This window comes from Dendronephthya gigantea, unplaced genomic scaffold (genome assembly GCF_004324835.1).
Source record: "Dendronephthya gigantea isolate DGI-Jeju-01 unplaced genomic scaffold, DenGig_1.0 000553F, whole genome shotgun sequence".
NCBI lineage: Eukaryota > Metazoa > Cnidaria > Anthozoa > Malacalcyonacea > Nephtheidae > Dendronephthya > Dendronephthya gigantea.
This window is the reverse complement of record NW_021163563.1, coordinates 15,016-37,375: the sequence shown is the minus strand read 5'-3', so window position 1 is coordinate 37,375 and position 22,360 is coordinate 15,016. Positions and strand designations below refer to the sequence as shown.

The 22,360-nt window shown below is 36.1% G+C and overlaps 2 protein-coding genes across 2 annotated transcripts; both read right to left on the bottom strand.

Moving 5' to 3' along the window:
- Positions 1-66: 66 nt before the first annotated feature.
- LOC114543787 (receptor-type tyrosine-protein phosphatase epsilon-like) lies at positions 67-3,660 on the bottom strand (the record flags this gene model as incomplete). The annotated part of the gene is made up of 3 exons (XM_028562640.1): positions 3,550-3,660; positions 3,074-3,228; positions 67-202 (listed from the first exon to the last, which is right to left on the bottom strand). Coding segments are annotated over exons 1-3 (393 nt in total), but the record flags the coding sequence as incomplete, so codon positions are not given.
- A 5,034-nt stretch (positions 3,661-8,694) lies between these two features.
- LOC114543786 (receptor-type tyrosine-protein phosphatase S-like) lies at positions 8,695-14,785 on the bottom strand. Its single transcript, XM_028562639.1, has 10 exons — positions 14,707-14,785; positions 14,379-14,538; positions 14,000-14,154; positions 13,437-13,543; positions 13,088-13,175; positions 12,902-12,969; positions 10,810-10,929; positions 10,288-10,436; positions 9,451-9,592; positions 8,695-8,772 (listed from the first exon to the last, which is right to left on the bottom strand). The coding sequence occupies exons 1-10, from the start codon at positions 14,783-14,785 to the stop codon at positions 8,695-8,697; spliced, it is 1,146 nt and encodes a 381-aa protein (XP_028418440.1).
- Between the last annotated feature and the right edge of the window lie 7,575 nt (positions 14,786-22,360).

The window sequence follows — 22,360 nt, the reverse complement described above, 5'->3', positions numbered from 1 at the left end:
CATTTGTTGCTGGGAATGAGCTGATGACTAAATGTACGTGATCTATATAAACACTGAACTACTTACTGCATTATCAACAAATTGCGGTCGACTTCCTCTAATTATTTTTATCGTCTGGAAGACATCCATTGTTTGCTCAATTTTCATTCGTTCCAACAAGTTCGAAATTGCAATATACGTCCCTGTACGACCTGTTCCGTCGCTAAAATTCAAATAGAGAAATTTAAAGTATAGAATCAGGATGGCCGGAATCACTCATTTATGAGATAAATTATTCGGTAATGTTTACTGGCATAATGATGTGATGTCTGGTCACATTACACATAAAGGCCCGTTTACACTTGCAATTTTTGCTGCGATTTTATGTGCGATTTTCTTGTTTTGATGGATGTACACGAGTGAATTAGTTACTGATGTTCAAATAAGAGCATAAATCAGAGCATTAGTAATTATTTACAGAATTATCATATATCAAAAGAAGAAAATCGCACATAAAATCGCAGAAAAAATCGCAAGTGTCTGAAAAATACTACAGAGGGTATTAGTATTATTTATGCAGATCTTGTTTATTAGAATATTAAATCAGTGGTTAACAATTTCATAAAATAATAATAAGTGGACTAAAGAAGGTAACTCTGCGGTACGTGCGTGTGCTCGAGTTCCTTTATGCAAAGAATATGCATTAAACTGGCGGGAGGGAGGAGTCACGTTTTTGTTGAATAAAAATGTCATCAACTCGATCGCAAGAAATCTGTCGGGACACATGCGCATTTCAACAAGCGCCACTATATTCACATCAACATCACTGATCACGACTGACTGACATCAGTGCAACCTCGTACCCAGGGTGATTCTCTTATTATTCCATGACAATATTAGGCCTGAATGTGTGAAACGTTGCTTTTAAAGCGATTCCATTGCAGCTTTTATAACTTTCTAATCTATTATTAACTAAAGTGACATTCTCAGCGAGTTCCTAGCTTGCATCAACTAATTAGATTGTCTTAATATATTGCATCAAAATCTGGAGGAAAGCAAATTTCTCATTCCAATTCTCGTTTTGTGCTGGCCAATGGGATTATGGGGTCTAATCTTGCCTATTCCAGGGCAACAGCTGGGCATTTTGTTGTCGCTGTCTAAAAATTGCGGGCGCATTTCTTCAAGAAGAATTTTAATTCTTCGAACGCCAAAAACATGTATTTTGAGGAGCTTTTTCTCCTTTTTTACTGGTTTGTTCATGAAAATAAAAGGGTGTATTCAAAGATTACGTTCCCGTGCTTGCATACAAGGGTATAACGACATTCTCTCGTAAATATTTGCGAAGGATTTTTATTTGCAAATGGGCGACAAGTTGAAGTATTTCACTCATTGTCAAAGTTTCAGGACCTGGTTACAGCAGTATGCAAACAACGAATTAACCCTATTTTACTCTTGACAGAAGCTGACATATTGTTGTTTCCACTGGTGTGTTCATTAATCTATTTGTCCCTTCTCACGCGAAATAATAAGTAACTTAACATGCATTTTTCTATAGAAATAACACCTTTTCCTCTTTCGATTTCGTGAAAACTGACCTTTGCCTTCAGTTATAAAGTATATTTTATGAAAGTTAAATCATGTTTTGTTTTATTGAAACATTAGCCACTCATGGGAAAAATGCTCTAGATGTTGTAATTTCACAAACCACTTATACTCTGAAAATGCCATATTGTAACATACTTACGAACTTCCTTCTGCATGAGTTTGTTATGATGTAAAAATTGCTGCAAAAGTGATTTTAATATGTCCAAGTATTGGTTGTTATGAATTATGAAAAGTCCTGTTGATTTGGTAAGTTTTAAGAATCTAACCGCAAACTTTAATATGGCCATGCTTGCTTTGTGAAATTATGTGATGCTGTGGCACATATATAAAAATATTTTAAAATTTTTACCAGTGCCTCTCTCCGAAACATGACTTAAAACTATCCATATTGTTCAAACTTTATAAAAAAGTTAGTGGGCATGCTGAGAAAAATGCGCACAATACTTATTTTTGTCTGTAAACAAACATATAAATTAGCCTGTGGGATATGTTACTTCCTATTTCTGATCATTTAACTAGAGTATAATAAAATTATTTGAGCAAAAATTTAGTATAACATTGCTTGCATCAAAATACAATAATGGGGAATCTTTAGAACCTTTCATTTTCCTAAGGGAGGTGGAAATATATATGTTTGAGCTCAATTTGGCCTGAGACTGTTGCTATAGCTGTCCATATTTCACTTTTTTTTTATAAAAATTATTAAATAAATGATGTAGAGGAGTCGAGATTGTTTGCATAGCACAGTTGTATATATTTTATAAATTGATTAATATGGAAAGATCAACATCTGATAAAATGAACATAACTATTTTGGTTTCAATACTCTCATGCCATAGTCCAACTGTGAAGATTCTGGTGGCTTTTTTAAGTTAATGTCCAGCTGAAAGCTGACAAATGACTGAAAGCTTCCTGCAATAAATGCTTCCTTAACTGCTAACTAACCAACGACGACCACATTGTGACTGAAATTCTTAATTTCCACACGAAAGTGACAAACAAAGTTGTGAGTGTGACAAACCAACATATTGTTTGCTAATTTAGATCATTCAGATGCTTTCTAAATGCCATGTTTTGTACCACAAGATACAACAAAACCAGCAGTTACACGTACATGATATTCTTCTTTTCGTAAAGTGCCGAATTCTTTCTTTTACTGCAAAAGATATTCAACTATCTTCACTCCTATCAGCCGCCATTATTTAAATTTAAATATACGAGGTCTTTCCGAAAACTACGAAGGCGTTTCGTGTGCGTGGATGCCAAGTTCGCGCATGCTCCGTACAAAATGCCCAGCTGTTTTCCAGGGCTATTTTTGCCGAACGTCTTGCCGCAAAATGCCCTGGGAACGAATTCCATCGCTATATGGGCGCAATACTTTCACCGGACGTGAGTATCCGAGAAAATAATTTACACGTCTTCACTATAGTCTATATAAAGGTTTACAACAAATTCATCAACAATTTTATTGTTTGTTTTTTAGTGTTACCTGCATGCCACAATAACTGGTCCCTGACCATGATTCTTTCTAGACTGCTCGACCAATGACATCAGGGAGATGACGCCATCTGCTTTCGATGGCACTCTTCGCACTGGCCATTTCGTGTAGTGGAAAATATTCACAACACGTCTATCTGATAAGTCCTAAATTTACAAAATCATTACTTAATAGTTGTAAACAAAACGTTCTTGTACCTTGCCTCAGTCTGGTAAAATCGATTAAAGAGAAATCGATACACATGCTTTGGGTATAGTTCAATTCAATATATCTTTTAATTTGGCCTGTTGTATTTTCTCTTTTTTCGAGACCCAAAAGTAATAAATGTTTGTTCTTTTTTCGCGGTGTAATGCGCCACTATATCAGCGATGAATATTTTTAGCTGTCGTTGTTCCATAATTTTTACGACATTTGTTGAAATAGTGAGAAAAGCTGAGTTTATATTTATTTATAGCTACTGAACTTACCGGATAAGATGACAAGATAAATTTTCTCGCCCAGATACCATCGTCTTCAGTTTCTGAGTCCAACTGGACTGCCAAGCTGCCGTATTGTGCCGACTTTTCCATGGCTTCGGGCCAAAATTTCGGATATGACTGAAATTACCAAAAATACTTAGGGATGTTCTTTAGAGTGAAAAGTCTAAGTATAATTTATTCATTCAGACGATAAGCTGAAGTTAATTTAGTTTTGTACGATAAAATGATGTTATAAAAAAACCATATTCTTCTTACTCCATCGGACACGTATAGTATTGACCTTCGAAAATTTTGTGAGACGTAAAAAAATTCCTAGATCCGCCCCTGGACTTACTTTAACAGCGAGATCGAGTCCAAAAACTGCACGCTTGCAGGCTCATAACATCGAAGGACTTCCCAGTGAACTCTAATAAAACTGGAACGATAACTTGGCCGCCATCTTTGAAGCCAGCACTGATGGCCGCCATGAAGGCCAAGAGTTGAAATTACAGCACCAAAACAACGCCGGTTTTTATACACAAATCCTTCTCATCTGATCATGAATAAAAGCTTAAAACAAGCATTGACACTTAGATTTTACTAAAAAACAAGTTTTATGAACGTGAAAAGGTGCAAACCTATTTTTTTTGCGAGTTGAAGGCGAAGTTTTTTTTCGGCCCGTTCAAATTCTTTAAATATTTCAAGTACAAAGCTGGTACCTCGCCGGTTTTTACAGTAAGATGATGCGGATTACTTAGGTCTATCCAAAAAGGGTAAATTCGTTGTTTAAAGTTGAAGTGGTCAAATAAAAATTGCACTTTTATCGCAATTTTTTGCCAAAAAATACGATTTTTACGGAATTTTCACTCTCCCCAGTTCTTTTGAAGGCTTGATTTGCTCGCTCGGCTGCCGCCTTAATCAGCAAATTATATTCAAATCGGCTTCATCCAATGACTAGTCTTTATTGTTGAGTTATCGTTCCAGTCTTATTAGAGTTCACTGGGACTTCCAGGCATGCATGTCTAAAAACTTGTCTAAATTTCGCGTGTTCTTAATCTATCCAAACATAACTACCCTATTTCGTAGTCATTTAGCGGACAGAAATGGTGTTAAATATCCTGACAGACCAGGAAATATATCTGTACGAAATGTAATTGTGGTGTAAGGTTTATATTTCTATAAGTAAAAGTTTCACTTTTTGTAAACAGAACAAGAATAAAAATATTTGTTTTACAATCTTAGTAGCGCGAACGCAAATCTGCGTCAAGTGGTGGAGGGGGACTTTAATTACACAATACTTACCGTGCCATTTTTAACGTTGCTCAGCAATACAATCGTGGATGATCTATGACAATAGACCATTCGCCAAAAGTCATTGATTGTACTTGCCAGTGGACTTTGTGTGGCAATGAAATAATTCCGCCCAAGGTAACCCTGAAATCGTATGAAACACTTCTTGAGAGATTAGTTTGGCTTTGAGAAGAAAAAATTATTCGCAATGCATGCTCTATAATTGATGTATAATTTCAAGGTGACTACTGTTTTTCCTGTATTCCTATTGGTCAAAATTCACTGTTTCTGAAGTGATAGTCACTGTTCAGTGACCATATAGCTTTTTAGTCGCCTCAGGCTCTGTGATTTAAAGCTTTTTTTATAAGCTAGTAATCACCTCACCTTCGGCGAATAATTGTTAAATATAGCTAGTTATGGAACTACTTTAGTATAGTACTATATAGCTATATAAGATAACCAGTACGTACATTGACAAACACTGCGTTGATGTAATCTGAATCTTCTACCCCTTCTACATACTGAAGTGGAACACGGTTGTTTTCGGCTAAAACAGAAAAAAAACTTGCGAAAAAAGTTACAATACAATGTCGACAACGAGAACTTTATTTCTATAAGATATAAGTCACCATACATGACCTGACCAAAAAATATTTGTAAAAGCTTACCTGGGTATACATTCTTGTTGCGATTCTTTTTCAGATTTCCCTTAGCCAATGCTGTGGAGCATTCTTCTTTTGTAAGTTTTGGAGAAATCTCACCTAACCTCTGAACAAATTTATTAAATTAAGCTGCAGGTGATAAGAGAGGTATCCCAATAGCTTTAAAGGTCTTTTGGTTTACTGTAAAAAACGCTATAGGAAACACAAGGGCTCAAAAGAAATACTATACGAAAAACAAGGACTCTTAGTCGAAGCTGGATACAGCATGCGTGCATCCAAAATTGCAAACCTTGAACTTTTCTTGAAATCCAGTCATGCCACTGGTTCTAACATCAGAAAGATTTTTTACTTCTCTTCGGATTTTAAAAGAATCAACTTCGTTCATCCCACACAGAATGGTTTCCAGAATGGCTTCGTAGATGAACATATATTGTTCCTTAAAAAATAATCAACGTATACGTCAACTATTGACGAAAGTGTGCGAACACAAGAAGTCTAAACAGGACCGTGGCTAGATTGATCAATTAGGGGAGTGTATATTCATCCCCGAGCCGGTGCGAAGCACCGGGCGAGAGTACTAATTCCGCTCGGAGATTTTGATTACGCCCGGGAATGCAAATGCGAAATGAAAGTTGTCCGCCATTATGTCATGGACGTTGGGCGTTTTTGTAAGTTATGCGCATGCGTGAGTATAAGACGATTTAAAACTGGTAACTAGCAAACGTTTACAAACAAAACTTTTTTAAATAGTATTTTTTATTTAATTGGATGGTCTTAAAAATATACGAAAAATCGACTCGTAAAATTGATTAAAATATAATGTAAAAGATGCCTTTGGATAGAAAAATTTTCATTCAAAGGGATGGTAAAAAATCTACGATTTTAAAGCATTTTTAAAGCGTTTTTGAACAGGTAAATGGGTAGATTTTGTATTTTAAAGCATACAAGTATTTTGTAAGTATAATATGTGGATTGATCAACAAATGTATGACACCTCTTTGAATTTATTCGTTAATTTCGTTGAAATGATTTTGATTTGAAAAGTATTTATTTTTAAAGGTGAATTTGTTTAAAAAGTGATTGAAATTTCGCTAAAAATTGTAGTATTTAAAACTATTCGTAGCACAATTATGATTATAGTCGAATTTGATAGCTTGAGAGTCGACTTAATTAATTCAACTTGATAGAAATATAAGTTTATTGCTTCATGCATACAATGTATTTCTAGTATGTTGATATTTACATATCATTAGGGTGGTCCATGTCAATCAATCACGTGACCATTAAACATGGTTATTTCATTAACTTTTGTCTTTTGCTTTATTAATATCAGTATTGTTCGCCTAACTGTGGCATTTAAGAAATTTTCAACACAAATGTCCAACGATTTCCCATTAAATTAACGTTTACAGTATATTACACCCATTTGCAAAAACGTTGGCCGCAAATAGATAGATAGATGGATACTCGAAGTCTAATTAGAATTGCATATGATTACATTTGCATGGGATTTCAATCATATTATACAACATATGCAATTCTAATTAGATTTCGAGTATCTATCTATATATCTGTCTATCTGTGGCCAACGTTTTTGCAAACGGGTATATATATATATATATATATATATATATATATATATATATATATATATATATATATATATATATATATCCAAATAATTGACTGTAACAAAAAGATCACAGAACTTGACAATGGTTGGAGAGCGCTCAATACCATTACTGGCAGAGCGATAATATATATTTATTGAAAGACTAGCTTAGCTACTCGGAGTTTCACGCTATAAAGCGATCATCAGGCTAATGGCAGGTCTGGTTGCTATTCTCTATATTTACATCGTGATATAAGGTGTCGAATTACGTGTCTACATTTCGTAAAGAGTTCAGAGCGTTTGTTCAGCAGTGTTCAGGATATTAAATTAGCAATCCATGGCCAGAAATTGCGGACATCGAATATGCAGATTGCCGTAGCAAATTTGCATATCTGTTCAAATATTATTCGTTTGCAGAACTATAAATCATATTGCGCATTCTTAAATTTCGCAAAATTTAAGAAAATATTTGCATCTTTGCAATTTGCCCTGGTTGTTTCTTGTGATTCGTGTCATATTAAAGATCCTGAGGTAATATTTTGCTGGTAAAGGTTTATGTCGGCTCTGCATTTTCATTTTATTTCTACGCTATTACGGTTTTCGTTTTATATGGTATTCAACGTGATAGATGACCAAAACTTTGTTTTGAAAATGCAGGACGAATACTGATAAAAAATTTTGGAATGCTGCCTCAAAATATTAAGATTAACTTGCTCTGCAACGAGCAATTAAGGCAAATTATAATCGACCTACCTAAAGGTGTATTTTTAGCGTTTAATACTGTGTACATCACACTTTACTATAAGCTCACGAAGTTTTATTTTGACACCATATGCAAATTTAGGCGGAAGTAGAATGTTAATTATGTCCGAATTTTCTGGCCATGATCAGGATATCAAAATAATCAAGCACGCCAGACAATCACTATTATTCAACAACAACCAAACGTGGACAAAGTCGAATGCCGCAAACGCTTTTGATGTCACGATGGGAAGTTTTGATGGGGCCGAAATCTGCGAACTCGTCGGTCTATTCATCTTGAATAAACTTGAAGGGCAACTGGAGAACGTCGGACTGTACCGCGATGACGGCCTCGCCGTTATACGCACTACATCAGGCAGATTATGTGACAAAGCCAGAAAACAGTTGACTAAAACTTTCTCGAATTTCGGGCTGAAAATCACCGCCACGGCCAACTTGAAGCGGGTAAATTTTCTTGACGTCACACTTGACTTGGCTAACGGAACATACAAACCCTACAGAAAACCCAACGACGACCCACTATACATCAACCGCCTTTCCAATCACCCACCCGCTATCACACGACAACTTCCATCATCCATCAACAAGCGAATCAACAAATTATCATGCGACAAAACAACTTTTGACGCTGCGTCTCAATTGTACAACAACGCACTGAGACAAAGCAACTACGACGCAACACTTACGTACGAGCAACCAACCAACAACGTAGACATCGACAGCAGCAACACAACGCAAAAACGTAAACGGCATCGCCATATAATCTGGTATAACCCCCCTTATTCGAAAAACGTAAAAACGAACATCGGACAACAATTCCTACATCTGTTAGACAAACACTTCCCACCTTCCAATCAACTCCATAAAATTTTCAATCGACATAACGTACGAATCAGCTACGGCTGTCTTGACAACATGCGCTCATTCATAAACAAACACAACAAGAAAATACTGAACAAACACACAAAACAGACAAACGCAAACACAAACGACACAAGCAAACAACGACAATGCAACTGCAGACTACCGGAAAAATGCCCAGCTGAAGGTAAATGCCTCACATCAAACGTAGTCTACCAAGCCGAAGTGTCCACGCGCAACAACGATCCACCAGCCAGGTACATCGGAGTCACTGCGGACGTTTTCAAAACACGCTACCGAAATCACGCAAAATCTTTCGCGAATAAGAAGTATGCCAAGGAGACGGAACTGTCGAAACACATATGGAAGCTGAAGGAAGCTAAGAAAGATTTTTCGATTTCATGGTCCCTACTGAAAACTGTCCCAGCCTACAAAGCCGGTTCAAGAAGATGCAACCTCTGCCTTGAGGAGAAACTCCATATCATGAAAGACAAAACTAGAACACTGCTGAACAAACGCTCTGAACTCTTTACGAAATGTAGACACGTAATTCGACACCTTATATCACGATGTAAATATAGAGAATAGCAACCAGACCTGCCATTAGCCTGATGATCGCTTTATAGCGTGAAACTCCGAGTAGCTAAGCTAGTCTTTCAATAAATATATACATATATACATGTTGTGCACTTGTTAGGGTAAGCTCTTAAAGCGTAATCTTACCAATGTTTGTACCATCATCATTCTCTGCTTTCTCATTGCATAAACTTGTCCATAAACGTCAATAAAATCGATCATATCTTTTTCAAACTTCTCAAGGATCGTATCTATTGCAAGGAACACCCCAGTTCTACCAACACCAGCGCTAGAATTGAGAGCAGTATCAATAGTAAAAAAAACATGGCCAGAAATTGCGGACATGGGATATGCAGATTGCCGTAGCAAATTTGCATATCTGTTCAAATATTATTCGCTTGCAGAACTATAAGTTATATTGCGCATTCTTAAATTTCGCAAAATTTAAGAAAATCATTGCATCTTGCTATTTGCCCTGGTTGTTTCTTGTAATTCGTGTTATATTAAAGATCCTGAGGTAATATTTTGCTGGAAAAAGTTTTTTGTCGGGTCTGCATTTTTATTTTATTTCTACGCTATTACGGTTTTCGTTTTATATGGTATTCAACGTGATAAATGACCAAAACTTTGTTTTGAAAATGCAGGACGAATACTGATAAAACATTTTGAAATACTATATAAAAATATTATGAATAACTTGCTCTGCAACGAGCAATTAAGGCAAATTATAATCGACCTACCTAAAATAAGGTGTACTTTTAGCGTTTAGTACTGCGCACATTACAGTTTACTATAAACTCACGAAGCTTTATTTTGACACCATATGCAAATTTAGGCGGGAGTAGAATGTTAACTATGTCCGAATTTTCTGGCCATGTCTAGATCAAAATACTCATTACTTAGATTAACACAATTATCAACGCTTTTATGCATTTGGAGAGTGTCATGCATGTAACACACGTAGCTACTTTGAACGCCACCAACCTGCAGTGAACCACGCAAGGACCCGAATCTTCCAGGTGATAAGTTCTGAAAAGTCTTCTGAATGCAAGAAGTTGTGTTGGATATTTGGGAACGCCATGATCAGGCCAAGACAGAAAGTGAAAATGTCGCACTTCGCGTTCTTCGTCGTCCTATAAAAATTAAAGTTATGGCGGATGAGATTTCTTGACTATAATAGTTTAATATTAATCAATGGAAGACATCAAAGATGTGTGCGATAATTAAGAGACTATTTGACGTTTACCATGCAGCCTTCCTAACCATGTTTATTTTCGATTAACTATGAGAGAACACATTCACACATATGTTCAAAATACCTAATAACGATGCCATTGCTTATGAATTTTTTAAATAATATTAATTAAAACTCAACCCTCGCCTTCCTTCCTTCTGTCTACATCACAAAATAAAGGCTTTTTCTTTATTATATGCCGGGATATATACTCCATACATACTAACAGTAGCTTTTCTATAGAGGTATACATACAACCTGTTTTTTCATACCCTTTTTATCTGCAATGTACGCATGACGTAGTGGGAAAATTCCTCAGTTTTCAACAGAGTTACTTCGATATCTCCAAACATTACACTTCCTTTTCCAGGCCAATATTTCTCGCATTTGGGCTGAAATCATGTAATAAAATGTATAGCAACAGCCAAATGAATGCATTGTATTTGTTAAATAGACCGGGCATGAAAGCGCTTTGTCGCCGATTGCTGTTTTGAGGTATTTAAATAATAAGTCTTTATGAAACCAAACAAGCAGTCACATGCTATTGTCGGGATAACTACACCGCAGCTAGTTTAGTTAAATACCCTTTTCAATACCTCAAAGTCATCTCTCGCTTCGTTGAATCTTAGCTAAGTGGGATCATGTAAAACTGCCCTTATTGGGGTCCAAAATATAATTTGAGTTATATAAATAAAGCCATAGAAACAGGTTGTTGGTGAGCGGCTCCAGGCTTTTCAAAAGTTTCAGATTTTCAATGTTTCGCGACTCTTATGCATATTACACAGCCAGAAACAGCCAAAACTAAAATCTATAAACATGCAGCAGCATAAATATCACAAGCTGTCATATTAAATATAATTATATAGCCTTCAATATCATTATATAGCCACGCCCTAACTAAAGGCTATATAAATAAATTATAATTTAGAGATTTTGTCGAAATAACTTGATTAATTAAGAGAAAATTTTAAAAAAAAATTTTAACGAAAATGGCATTGTTTCCAAATTATTGTATTAACTACATGAACTTGGGGTTCAAAAAGCAATAAAATCTTTCCCTATAATTTTTTGGGAAAAATCGTGTAAAACACGCATTTTTGAGTCGAAAAATACAAAATCGCATTCTTTATTTTTTCAATCCGAAATAGGTTGAAATGGGGCACCATACAAACCTTGCCAAGTTCAAATATAGAGGTCACCATCACAATAGAATAAGTTCGTTGCTCCCAAATCATTCGCCACAGGTCACTGACAGTGCCTTTTTTAGGGCCTAAAATAAAAAAGATAAAGTAAAAAAGAAATCAAATATTTTCCTTCACACGCATTACCTGCATGGATGGAGAACATCAAATGTTTTTATCCATAAAACTAACCTTGGCAGGCGATGTATGAATTTATTTCAATTCCCTATACAAACATAAATTATGTGGAAATTTTTGACATGGTTTGATTCTATATCGCTATTTAATATACGTATATAGTTTAGTAACGAATTGCCTAGGACTGATTAGGAATGAATAAGTTCAGGAGGGTAATAACCGCAACGTTTTCTCGCTTTAGAAACATTCATAAATAGAAACATATTAGATATTTTATTCTGGTGTTCATATCAGTTTTTTTCAGTTAAATTCTTCAGTGTGACCTTGACAAATTAATGACAAGACATTATAGGTATAGCTAGTGTGCCCATGGCTTTAGAGCTTTATATAAATTGAAACTATACCGCCTTATATATATTGCAATATAATGATTAGTTGCTGAAATAACATAACTGGGGAACCTGTTAAAGGTAATATAGAAATAATTTCATAAAAGTACTGAGTTACTCTGAGCCCGTCTTAAATCGAAGACCGCAACTGCAATATTTAAGATAGGAGTAGCTTTAATTTCAAATTTTGTGTTGTGCCTTATATAATTCTATTATAGCAAGACAACCATCTTTGATTGCGAAATCCTTGCATTAAGAACTTTTATGGTAATTAATGTCCCGAATATCTGGTTATGATTAAAAAGAGAGGTTAAGATACCCTGGTTCCGGTGCACGGGTGCGGGTAGCTTTTTTTTTTTCAATTAATTTCCATCAAAAGTTTCTCAATATTTTCGAAGATTACCTCGAAAATTCTTTTCCAGTAGACTTAGCCTCTTAAAGCAAGCATGATTTGTGTCATGAAATGTGCAAACAACAAGAAACTCCAATGAAGAAAATACGGCTACCCGTACCCGTACACCTAAACCGGGTATCTTAACCTCTCTACAGTTTCTAGTTAGGAAGAATTTTTCATGCCCCTACAGGCCCCGATTTCTTAAATGAATGTGAATAACTTTAATCTGCCAACATACAATTTGCAATGAAAAATAACTTACATTAATATAACTGGCATTAATGTAGTCACTATCCTCATTTCCTGAAAGAATTACTCGAGAATGGTCATCTTAAAAACGAAAATATAATAAGAATATAGATAAGACTGTGCGCTGCTGATACTTAATATCCACACTTAATTCACAAAAACGATAAATCATAGCTCATTAATTTTAGTAATTCATTACATGTCACGATATCTTTATATCGGTTTTTCTCTTTGTTGAATGGCTTCTTAGCAACTTCAGAAGATGCTTTCATTACTTTAGGCAATGTCTGTAAAACAAAAGAACCTAACTGGAAAGGAAACTTTTTTTTAATCTGCTACGGCGGCTATTTCGTCTTCGAAATTGTATTATTTTCACCAATATTTCGAATAACCGAACAAGTAAGTGGTGTGTTAAGAAGAAAAAACTGACTCTATTCTTTACGAAATTAAATTTGAAGGCTAGGAATGCTATATTATTATAAATTTCTCTACACAGGAAAATTTGTAAGAAATGCATGCAACTTTATTTCTATGTGTTATATACTTACATCAAATTCTTTGTGAAATTCGTAATTTTTGTTTGTTTTGAGCATGTTTACATAGGATATGAATTCCGCAATCGGAACGGGAGAGATGCTCTTTTCACATTTCTCATCTGAAGTAAAAGAACTCGTCATTAAATTATGAATTTGAACGTGCATCAGCTATGTTGTCAAGTGAAGTGACGTTGCAACAAAATAAATTTCAAGGTATGTGAAGTGCATGTCGGAAAAGGGAAATTATGTTATAGATAAAACAAGCAGTGACGTAGCCAGGGTGATGATATAATTATGTACTGGTAAAACAGTCAATACCTGCGGAATGAACTCAAACCAGTTAAGTTTGCCTGGCTGGATTAAATCGTTATGTTAACTAACTACGTCACTGAGTAGTATGTCAGACAAATCAATCGTCAAGTGCTGTGGCATGCCAGAGAAAGGAACAGAAATTTTGATGAAATTAAAATATTTGAATTTTAAAACACCGTGGAAGTACAATAGCTTAAAAGTGGCGAAGAATGTAAGAATCACAACAGAATTGTCTCCTAGAGACCTATCTTCGAAAAATTCACCTGTGTCTTTTTCACAAATGCATTCATCTACGATTTCGTTCACAAGTTGATCATCCTCATCGGTAACACCGACATTGTTTTCAACTTCAAATGTCTTCATTTCATCAACATTTCCCAGTGAAGGCGTCTCTTTTACTCGTCGCTTTTGTGTTCTTCTAGAAGGAGAAGGAATGAAGCTTTACATCATGAAATAGAATAAATTACTGACTATTGCTGTGAAATTTGCAAAGTTGACGATGGATTAAAAAGGCATGAAATTTTCTTCCACCATTACTGGCGGGTTTTGCATAGTCGTAAGCACATTTTTGCCTTGCTCATGCAAGTTGGACACTAGTTCAATATAAAAACCGTTTCTATACCCGAATGAATTTCGTATTACCTTTTTCTGAAAAAGATAAATGCCAAGATCAAGATAACAGCGACGACAACTGCCGAGATTGACGCACCAACGATGGCACCAACACCTCCGCCTTCATTCTCGGCGTCAATACTACGCTCCTTCGTATCAACAATGTCACCACCATCGTTCTTACTTTCACCTTCACCGTCACCGACACCATCACCATCACCATCACCATCACCATCACCATCACCATCACCATCACCATCACCATCACCATCACCATCACCATCACCATCACCATCACCATCACCATCACCATCACCATCACCATCACCATCACCATCACCATCACCATCACCATCACCATCACCATCACCATCACCATCATTTCCATTTTGATCCTGATCACTATCACTGCTAACGTCTTTATTGGGGCAGCGCATACAAATTACGAAATATTTATAATTTGAATAAAAAGCACACAATAATACAAGTACAATTTCGCGCATGGTTTCTAAAATAATTAATTCCTTAAATAAAGTAGTGATATACCTAAAGGAATGTTAAAACTGTACATGGGAAAACACACAGCTTGCACTGCCGTGGTTATTAACAAATTGCAACGACCAGTTAAAGTACGACAAATGGTTCAACTTATGCCTGGTTTCCATTTAGTCGTGAGTGTCGTGAACATGTCAAGGTGGCTGATGTGATAGAATATTTCTATACGTGTGCAGTCAACAATGACAGATTTGAATACAGGAATGAAAACGAATTTACATCCCGACAATTTCTCATCGGCGAAAATGACATGTTTACGACAATTACGACTAAATGGAAACCAGGCTTTAATTGACACTAACGCTGTTCCTAGGATCCGCACAAACTTGTTCTGTCTAATTTTCATTATCAACATGGATCATTAGCAACATGGTTCATGGGCGGTTAAGAACAGTTATTTTAAAACAAATACTTTATAAATTTACAGTAAAAGTTATTAAGAATAATACAAGTTAATTTAGATTATAGATAAACATGCAAGTATGGCCTGCTTTCTTTAGAACATATTTTAAAAGTTAATTTGATATAATTTACTTTATAATAGCAGTTTTTGGTAAATGTTCACAACAAATGAATGGACCGTCGATTTTTGCATATGCATTTTCTCTATAATTATATATCTTATATGAATATAATCGTGCATGGACCATTCGCGTAACGAGTTGGTTAAATTAAGCGCGCGTTTTACGTGAATTTGAAAAATCGAATAATCGAGAGTGCGCTTCTTTGTGCTGTTTGCAATTTCTAATATTTAAAATACCTTTTACTTTGTTGAATGTAAAGGTCTCACTCCAGTATGACCAGAAACGATTCTATAGAATTATTAATTAAATTATAATTATATATATTATTACATTAACAAAATTATTTATTTTTTTCATTACACTGTTGAATTGTCAGTGACTTTATATTAAATTCATTATCAACTTTACTCTGGAATCGGGGTAGATTCAAATTGGGTAAGAGGGCCGTAGCTGCTTAACTGGGGAAGAAGGAATATTCATATTATTCATGTTCAAATAAATACAAAAATAATTCATTCGATCAGGCATAAGACGAACATTTGGATATTTGCCCCCATTCAATTAAGCTTATAGCTACGGCCCTGAGGCCACTAGTGAATTCATTCCCTCGTGAAGGCAATTAACTTGCGTATTTGCAACTAAACATGCAGCTGTATGTTGAGTCCCTCGATTTAGATAGAAGTTCACTCGAGGTATTTATTGACAACTTTCTGTTCTATCATTGGCAGAAAAAGTTTTCGTTCATACAGGACTAAACCGATACATTGTTCAATTTTGCCGATTACTTTGAGTTAAATTTCGGCATTATTGACACAGTCATAACATTTTTTGGTTATAATTACTACTCATTCGTATTCCAAATTCATTCTTTTTATAGGAGGACAAAATTAATGCCACGTGGCCAATTTGTGTTAGTGCTCTTTTTTTTAGTGATTTCGAATCACAACAATACCTTTTTTTGCTATTGCAAAAACATTAAACCATACTTGTGACGAAGTATTCTGGTATTCTGGGCTACTTACGTTTGACTCGTCTGTGTTCATTTGTGCACATCTATATGCTACACCTGGTGTTAGTTCACAAATATCAGGAACACTTTGTTGACTGATTTCAAACATTCGAAGTGTGATATTCTTAGTACCAACAACCTGAAACTCGCTTGCATTAAATTCTTTAGCAATAAAGGCGACATCTTCTCTGCGTGATGTTAGACGTTTGATATATTCAGGAGCGATAGGTTTAGTTGATTCCGATTGAAGCTGCAGTATTACTAAAGCGACAGTTCTAAAAAGAGAAATCCAACACCGCGGTACGCTTAAAAGGCGACTTTCTACCAGGCCGACGTTTTTCGCTTGATTTTCTCTTGAATTGTGAGAATTTTTCCGTAGCAGGTTTTCATTGGCCAGTCACGATTAAAAAAATAAAGCGAAAAGTTTTATTGCGTAGCAAGCATTGTGAGACGATTATCGGTATCATGTAAAATCGCTTTTTAATGATTTGTTGAAAGACGAAAAGTTTCTCTAAAAACATATAATTTTGCAGCTAGGGTAAGTATAGAAGTGCAATATTAATCGAAAAAAAGAACCTGAGGTTTACAAATAAATTTACTATAAAACTTACCTAATGTTGTATTTTCGCTTTTTTAGTGCTACTTTGTAACTGTTTTTCTCTTTCTTTATGAGCACTAGAGGTTCTGAAAACGACATAATGATTATTTTAAGGGTAATTGAAAAGAAGTAACGGGAAGGATATCTTCTTATGAGTCGTTCACCATGCGGAAACGTCACTCACTTTTGGCTATTTTCACTTCATTTGGGAGACAATTTTGTGCGGCATTGTCATCAACAAATTTTCATATCGTCTTGCGTAACGTTATCAGTGACACCCCTCATATCCTTTAAGACAATCTTACACTCCCCACCCACCCCTCCGAGCGTCATGCATTTTGCGAAGGGCGCTCATCATTAGACATCAATTATCTATAAACATGCGGAAACTATTGCATGTAGGACTAAAAGAAAGCATTTCCATGCACAGTTTATAGAGAATACAATAGGACTACTCAAGCAAATATTTGTCTCATGCATGTCTTATCATCATATTCACAGCCAGTCGATTGTGTTTTCCAGGCAATCTACCGCACAGGGTTGCATAGTGTAGTGACACTACTGCTCTCTCTTTATACTGTAGAATTTCTATAAGTATATAGACATTTGTATTCTGTTGATCGATACGCATATAGTGTCATTAATTTTTACGTTGCTGCTTACCCATATACGATGTCCATGATTTTGATGCCCAGTTACTTTTTCCGACATCAGTCTCAAGTTGTATTTCAAACTTATACTTTTCATCATATTCGACATCAACAATGGCTGAACTCTTTCCTTTGAGTACTATTAAACATTTACGCGATTTCCCAAATGCATTGCACTTCACATGGTATACTACATTTAGGTTGCCAAGGAACTCAGGCAGTAGTGACCAGGTTATGTTATACCTCTTTGGGCCAATGGATTTGATTCTTAGGTCAAAAGGAGCTAAATAATATCGATTAATAATATCAGTTTAATTGTCGAAACACGCCCAAATCAAGTATATATGTTTGATCGATGTGTGAAAATTCGCGAAAGATAAAATCGATCCCGAAAATTTCGAGTCAATGAAAAGCTCTACAAAGCGTGAGATGAATTAAAGGTATCTAATTTTTATGAAACCAAACAAGAACATGCTATAATCGGGATGAAAACACTGCCATCATGGGATCCATTTATAAGAATGGGCGTTTTCACACTAGAGAACGCATGATGCGTCTTCTCTGGTTATTCGTCTTCAGTATAAAGACGGACAACAGACGCATAATACGTCCAGCCGATTATTGTTCAGTGTTGGTCTTTGAGACGCATAACCAACTGTAGTTCGTCCAGACGGATAATGCGTCTGCCCGTGGGAAGACGACTAATAATTCTGGAAAATGAGACAGTGATAAAATAAACCAGATATTCTAATACATCCATTCGAGCCTGTTTCAATCGACTTATTCGTCTGATTATTTGTTGCACCTTTATACTAGAAAAAAATATTGACTCATTATGCGTCTCTAGTGTGAAAAAAGCCAATTACACTCATTTCAATACCTAAAAGTCATCTCGCGCTTCGTTAAGTCTCGACTTCGCGGGATCGCATAAACAGCACCTAATTTTAAACGAGGCCACTCAGCTATTTGCTGACTAGCCTCGTTTTCGCCTAATTTTTAACAAACATCTTCGTTCGCTTGAAATGATCTGTAACATTATGCCATATATTTTTATAAACTTGTATACTAGTTTAAGGAAAAAACCCGTTGCAAGTATACCTTGAGGTTTAGGGTAAGTGGTAACAATGTTGCTCCAGTCTGTCGAGTAGTTGCTCTGCATCTATGTTAATCATAGTTTTAAAATCATAATAATTATACTTTGAGGTCAAAGATATTTCTACAAAATAAAAAATAATATTATTATAGCTCAATACCTGAATTTCAAAAAATCTTAGAAAAACCACGTAACTCGCATTCGGTGTTAGTGGCTGATTGTGATATATTTCATTGTTGTATTTATACCGTTTGCCATCACCGATCACAAGTGTCAAAGGCAGAGTACTAGCGTTTAAATGAGCGGTAATGTACGGAACTTGTACGTTTGATTGATCATAAGGTTCCAAATTTTTAATTCCGTCGACCGGTTCTCGTTTCCCTTTGGCACTTCTTACGATAACGATTACTTCTCTAAAATTAAAAAGTAAAACAGATAAACTGTTGGTTAAAGAAATGTAAAATACTGCAGGAAGTATTGTAATTATTTAATAAATTAGTATTCAGGATCGTCGCTAGAAGCTTAAGTGGCAGGGTGCATATTAATATATTCGTCTTTTGCCTGACTAATTTCCTTTGTTAGCTATTGTTTCAACGGTTGTACGAAAATGAATAAGGGGCTGTTTACATGAGCCCGGTTACCCGAGATTCAACGAAGCGTGAAAGGACTTTGAGGTATTGAAATAAGTCTTTATGACACCAAACAAGCATATGCTATTGTTGTGGTGATTATACGACTACCAGAATCATGTTATCTGCTCATCTCAATACTTCAAAATCATCTCACGCTTCGTTGAATCTCGGGTAACCGGGCTCATGTAAACAGCCCTTAAATGAGTATACAGGGTGTCTCAAAAAAAACACAACCACTTAAATATGCAAGAACATTAATACAGCTCTAAAGCGCAATGGATAAGCACCTCTGGGAATTAAAATGGCTCTTGATTCTTCATTTAAAATGCTAAAAGTCATTTTAGCTGAACTATGGTGCAAACCCGAACAATATTAATATTCTTGCGTTTTTTTGAGACACCTTGTATAATTTTGGCCGGCAGTATAACTATAGCGCGACAATTAGGGGGGTGCACCGTTCTGATGCATTTATATCTATGCGTTTTTTTTTGAGACACCCTGTATAGCTGAATAAAAAACTGCAATAACAATAACAAAAGGTCGTAGGTTACTGGGAATTATTAGAGTGAGGGGCATAACTAGAGCGATAATTTGAATATTCATATTTTTAGTTGTGCCCGACGGATTTCTTTTTTAATTGCAAAAGCTTAAAATAGAAATCCGTCGCGCAGATCTACATATATGAATATCACCCCAGCCCACAATTATCGTTCTAGTCACATCACCGATTAGGGTTTCAGTTTTTTTTTTCAAACGTTAACCATGTATACCCCCCAATTTAGCTTCCAGCGACAACACTGTCAATAATAATTATTGTTAGCTCCACCAGTTGAGAAAACTACAATTCTGTGCATCACTCTCGGGCTTTTGTAGATGCAAACGCCTCAAGATTTGTAACTCTTTTTTATGGACGCACTATCGCAAATTGGCCATTCCTACTTGATATAATCCTCTTGCACGTCGATGGTCAATTTGATGCTTGTTGACGAATTGGCGACAGGGTTTACGGCATCTAAGAATGCAATTTCCGTTAATAACACCTTTTTTTCTACCGCCTGACAAAATTGAATTAAATAACAGGTTGATAATTGTTTACCTCCATTTGTCATTTTCTGGATTTCCTTACTTTTTTTTCCAAAACCAGCGATGGTTTTAGCTGCCACAGTAATATTGTATTTTGTAGCCGGTTTTAGACCAGTGATGGTATATGATTTCGCTTGCATGGTTTCGTTGCAACTTTCGTTACTTTCGTCTTTAGAGGTTAAATAGCAAATTTGATAACCAGTTAGTTCACCATTCCGTTCCTTTTCAGCCGGTGCTTTCCAAGAAAAACTTAATGAATTTTTGCTGCGGGATGTGAATGTGATTTCTAATGGTGGACCACTGGGAACTGTAATCAAGATTAATTGCTAAAATGAATGAGGTTTCAAATTAAGCAGGGGTGACATTGAGCGATGATGTATTTTAGCTGTTGTTATTGCTATAGAAATGCACAATAATTGTAAACCAGTGATTAGATTTTCAGGTTGAACTCCATAAACACTGAACATAAATCATTCTTCCACTGTCACTCTGCCACTTTCACTCAACCATTGCCATTGCCACTGCATCACCGATGGATGGTTGTCCAATACTGTTGCAAGCATACGGGTCGTTCGTTTCGTAAAATTTTTTATACGGATGGTAAAATGGTTTAGGCATTTCTATTCGTAAGAAGTAAACAACCATTCGCACCATTGGTATCGAATAGACTCTTAGTTTACGATCCGTAAATAGACTATGTCGATTCGTAAACGCATTTTGCCGACTAGAACATGAGGCATGGAAACTAGCGTGTGTCTTTTACGATCCGTAAACAGATTTTGTCCATTGGTAAAAAGGAGATGTGCCAAGCTACAGACCCCTCTAAAGCTTGTCGATCCGTACCATTGGTATCGAATGGACTGTTCGTTTACGATCCGTAAACAAAATGTGTCGATTCGTAAATATTGGGAAGATGTGTCTGGAATAGGCATCTGAAAAGCTTGTCGATCCGTACCATTGGTGTCGAATGGACTGCTCGTTTACGATCCGTAAACAGACTGTGTCGATTCGTAAATTATTAGGAAGATGTGTCTAGGATAGAGCTCTGAAAAGCTTGTCGATTCGTACCATTGGTGTCGAATGGACTGTTAGTATACGATCCGTAAACAGATCAGTTTGTCCATTGGTAAAAAGCACAAGATGGGCTAAGCTATACAGGTCGCTCTAAAGCTTGTCGATCCGTACCATTGGTATCGAATGGACTGTTTGTTTACGATCCGTAAACAAACTGTGTCGATTCGTAAATTGGGCCAGATGTGTCTGGGATAGGCATCTGAAAAGCTTGTCGATCCGTACCATTGGTGTCGAATGGACAGTTAGTTTACGATCCGTAAACAAACTGTGTCGATTCGTAAATTGGGCATGATGTGTCTAGGACAAGGCTCTGAAAAGCTTGTCGATCCGTACCATTGGTATCGAATGGACTGTTCGTTTACGATTCGTAAACAAACTGTGTCGATTCGTAAATTGGGCCAGATGTGTCTGGGATAGGCATCTGAAAAGCTTGTCGATCCGTACCATTGGTATCGAATGGACTGTTCGTTTACGATTCGTAAACAAACTGTGTCGATTCGTAAATTGGGCATGATGTGTCTAGGACAAGGCCCTCTAAAGCTTGTCGATCCGTACCATTGGTGTCGAATGGACAGTTAGTTTACGATCCGTAAACAAACTGTGTCGATTCGTAAATTGGGCATGATGTGTCTGGGATAGGCATCTGAAAAACTTGTCGATCCGTACCATTGGTGTCGAATGGACAGTTAGTTTACGATCCGTAAACAAACTGCGTCGATTCGTAAATTGGGCATGATGTGTCTAGGACAAGGCTCTCAAAAGCTTGTCGATCCGTACCATTGGTATCGAATGGA

Excerpts from the sequence above, each read along its gene's own strand:
- LOC114543786 (XM_028562639.1), bottom strand. The coding sequence starts at position 14,785 with ATGCGCTGCCCCAATAAAGACGTTAGCAGTGATAGTGATCAGGATCAA. Across the intron at positions 12,970-13,087 it reads ATATAAAGATATCGTGACAT|ATGACCATTCTCGAGTAATT; the intron begins GTAATGAATTAC and ends TTCGTTTTTAAG. Across the intron at positions 8,773-9,450 it reads TGATGATGGTACAAACATTG|ACAGCCGTAGCTGATTCGTA; the intron begins GTAAGATTACGC and ends CATGTTGTCAAG.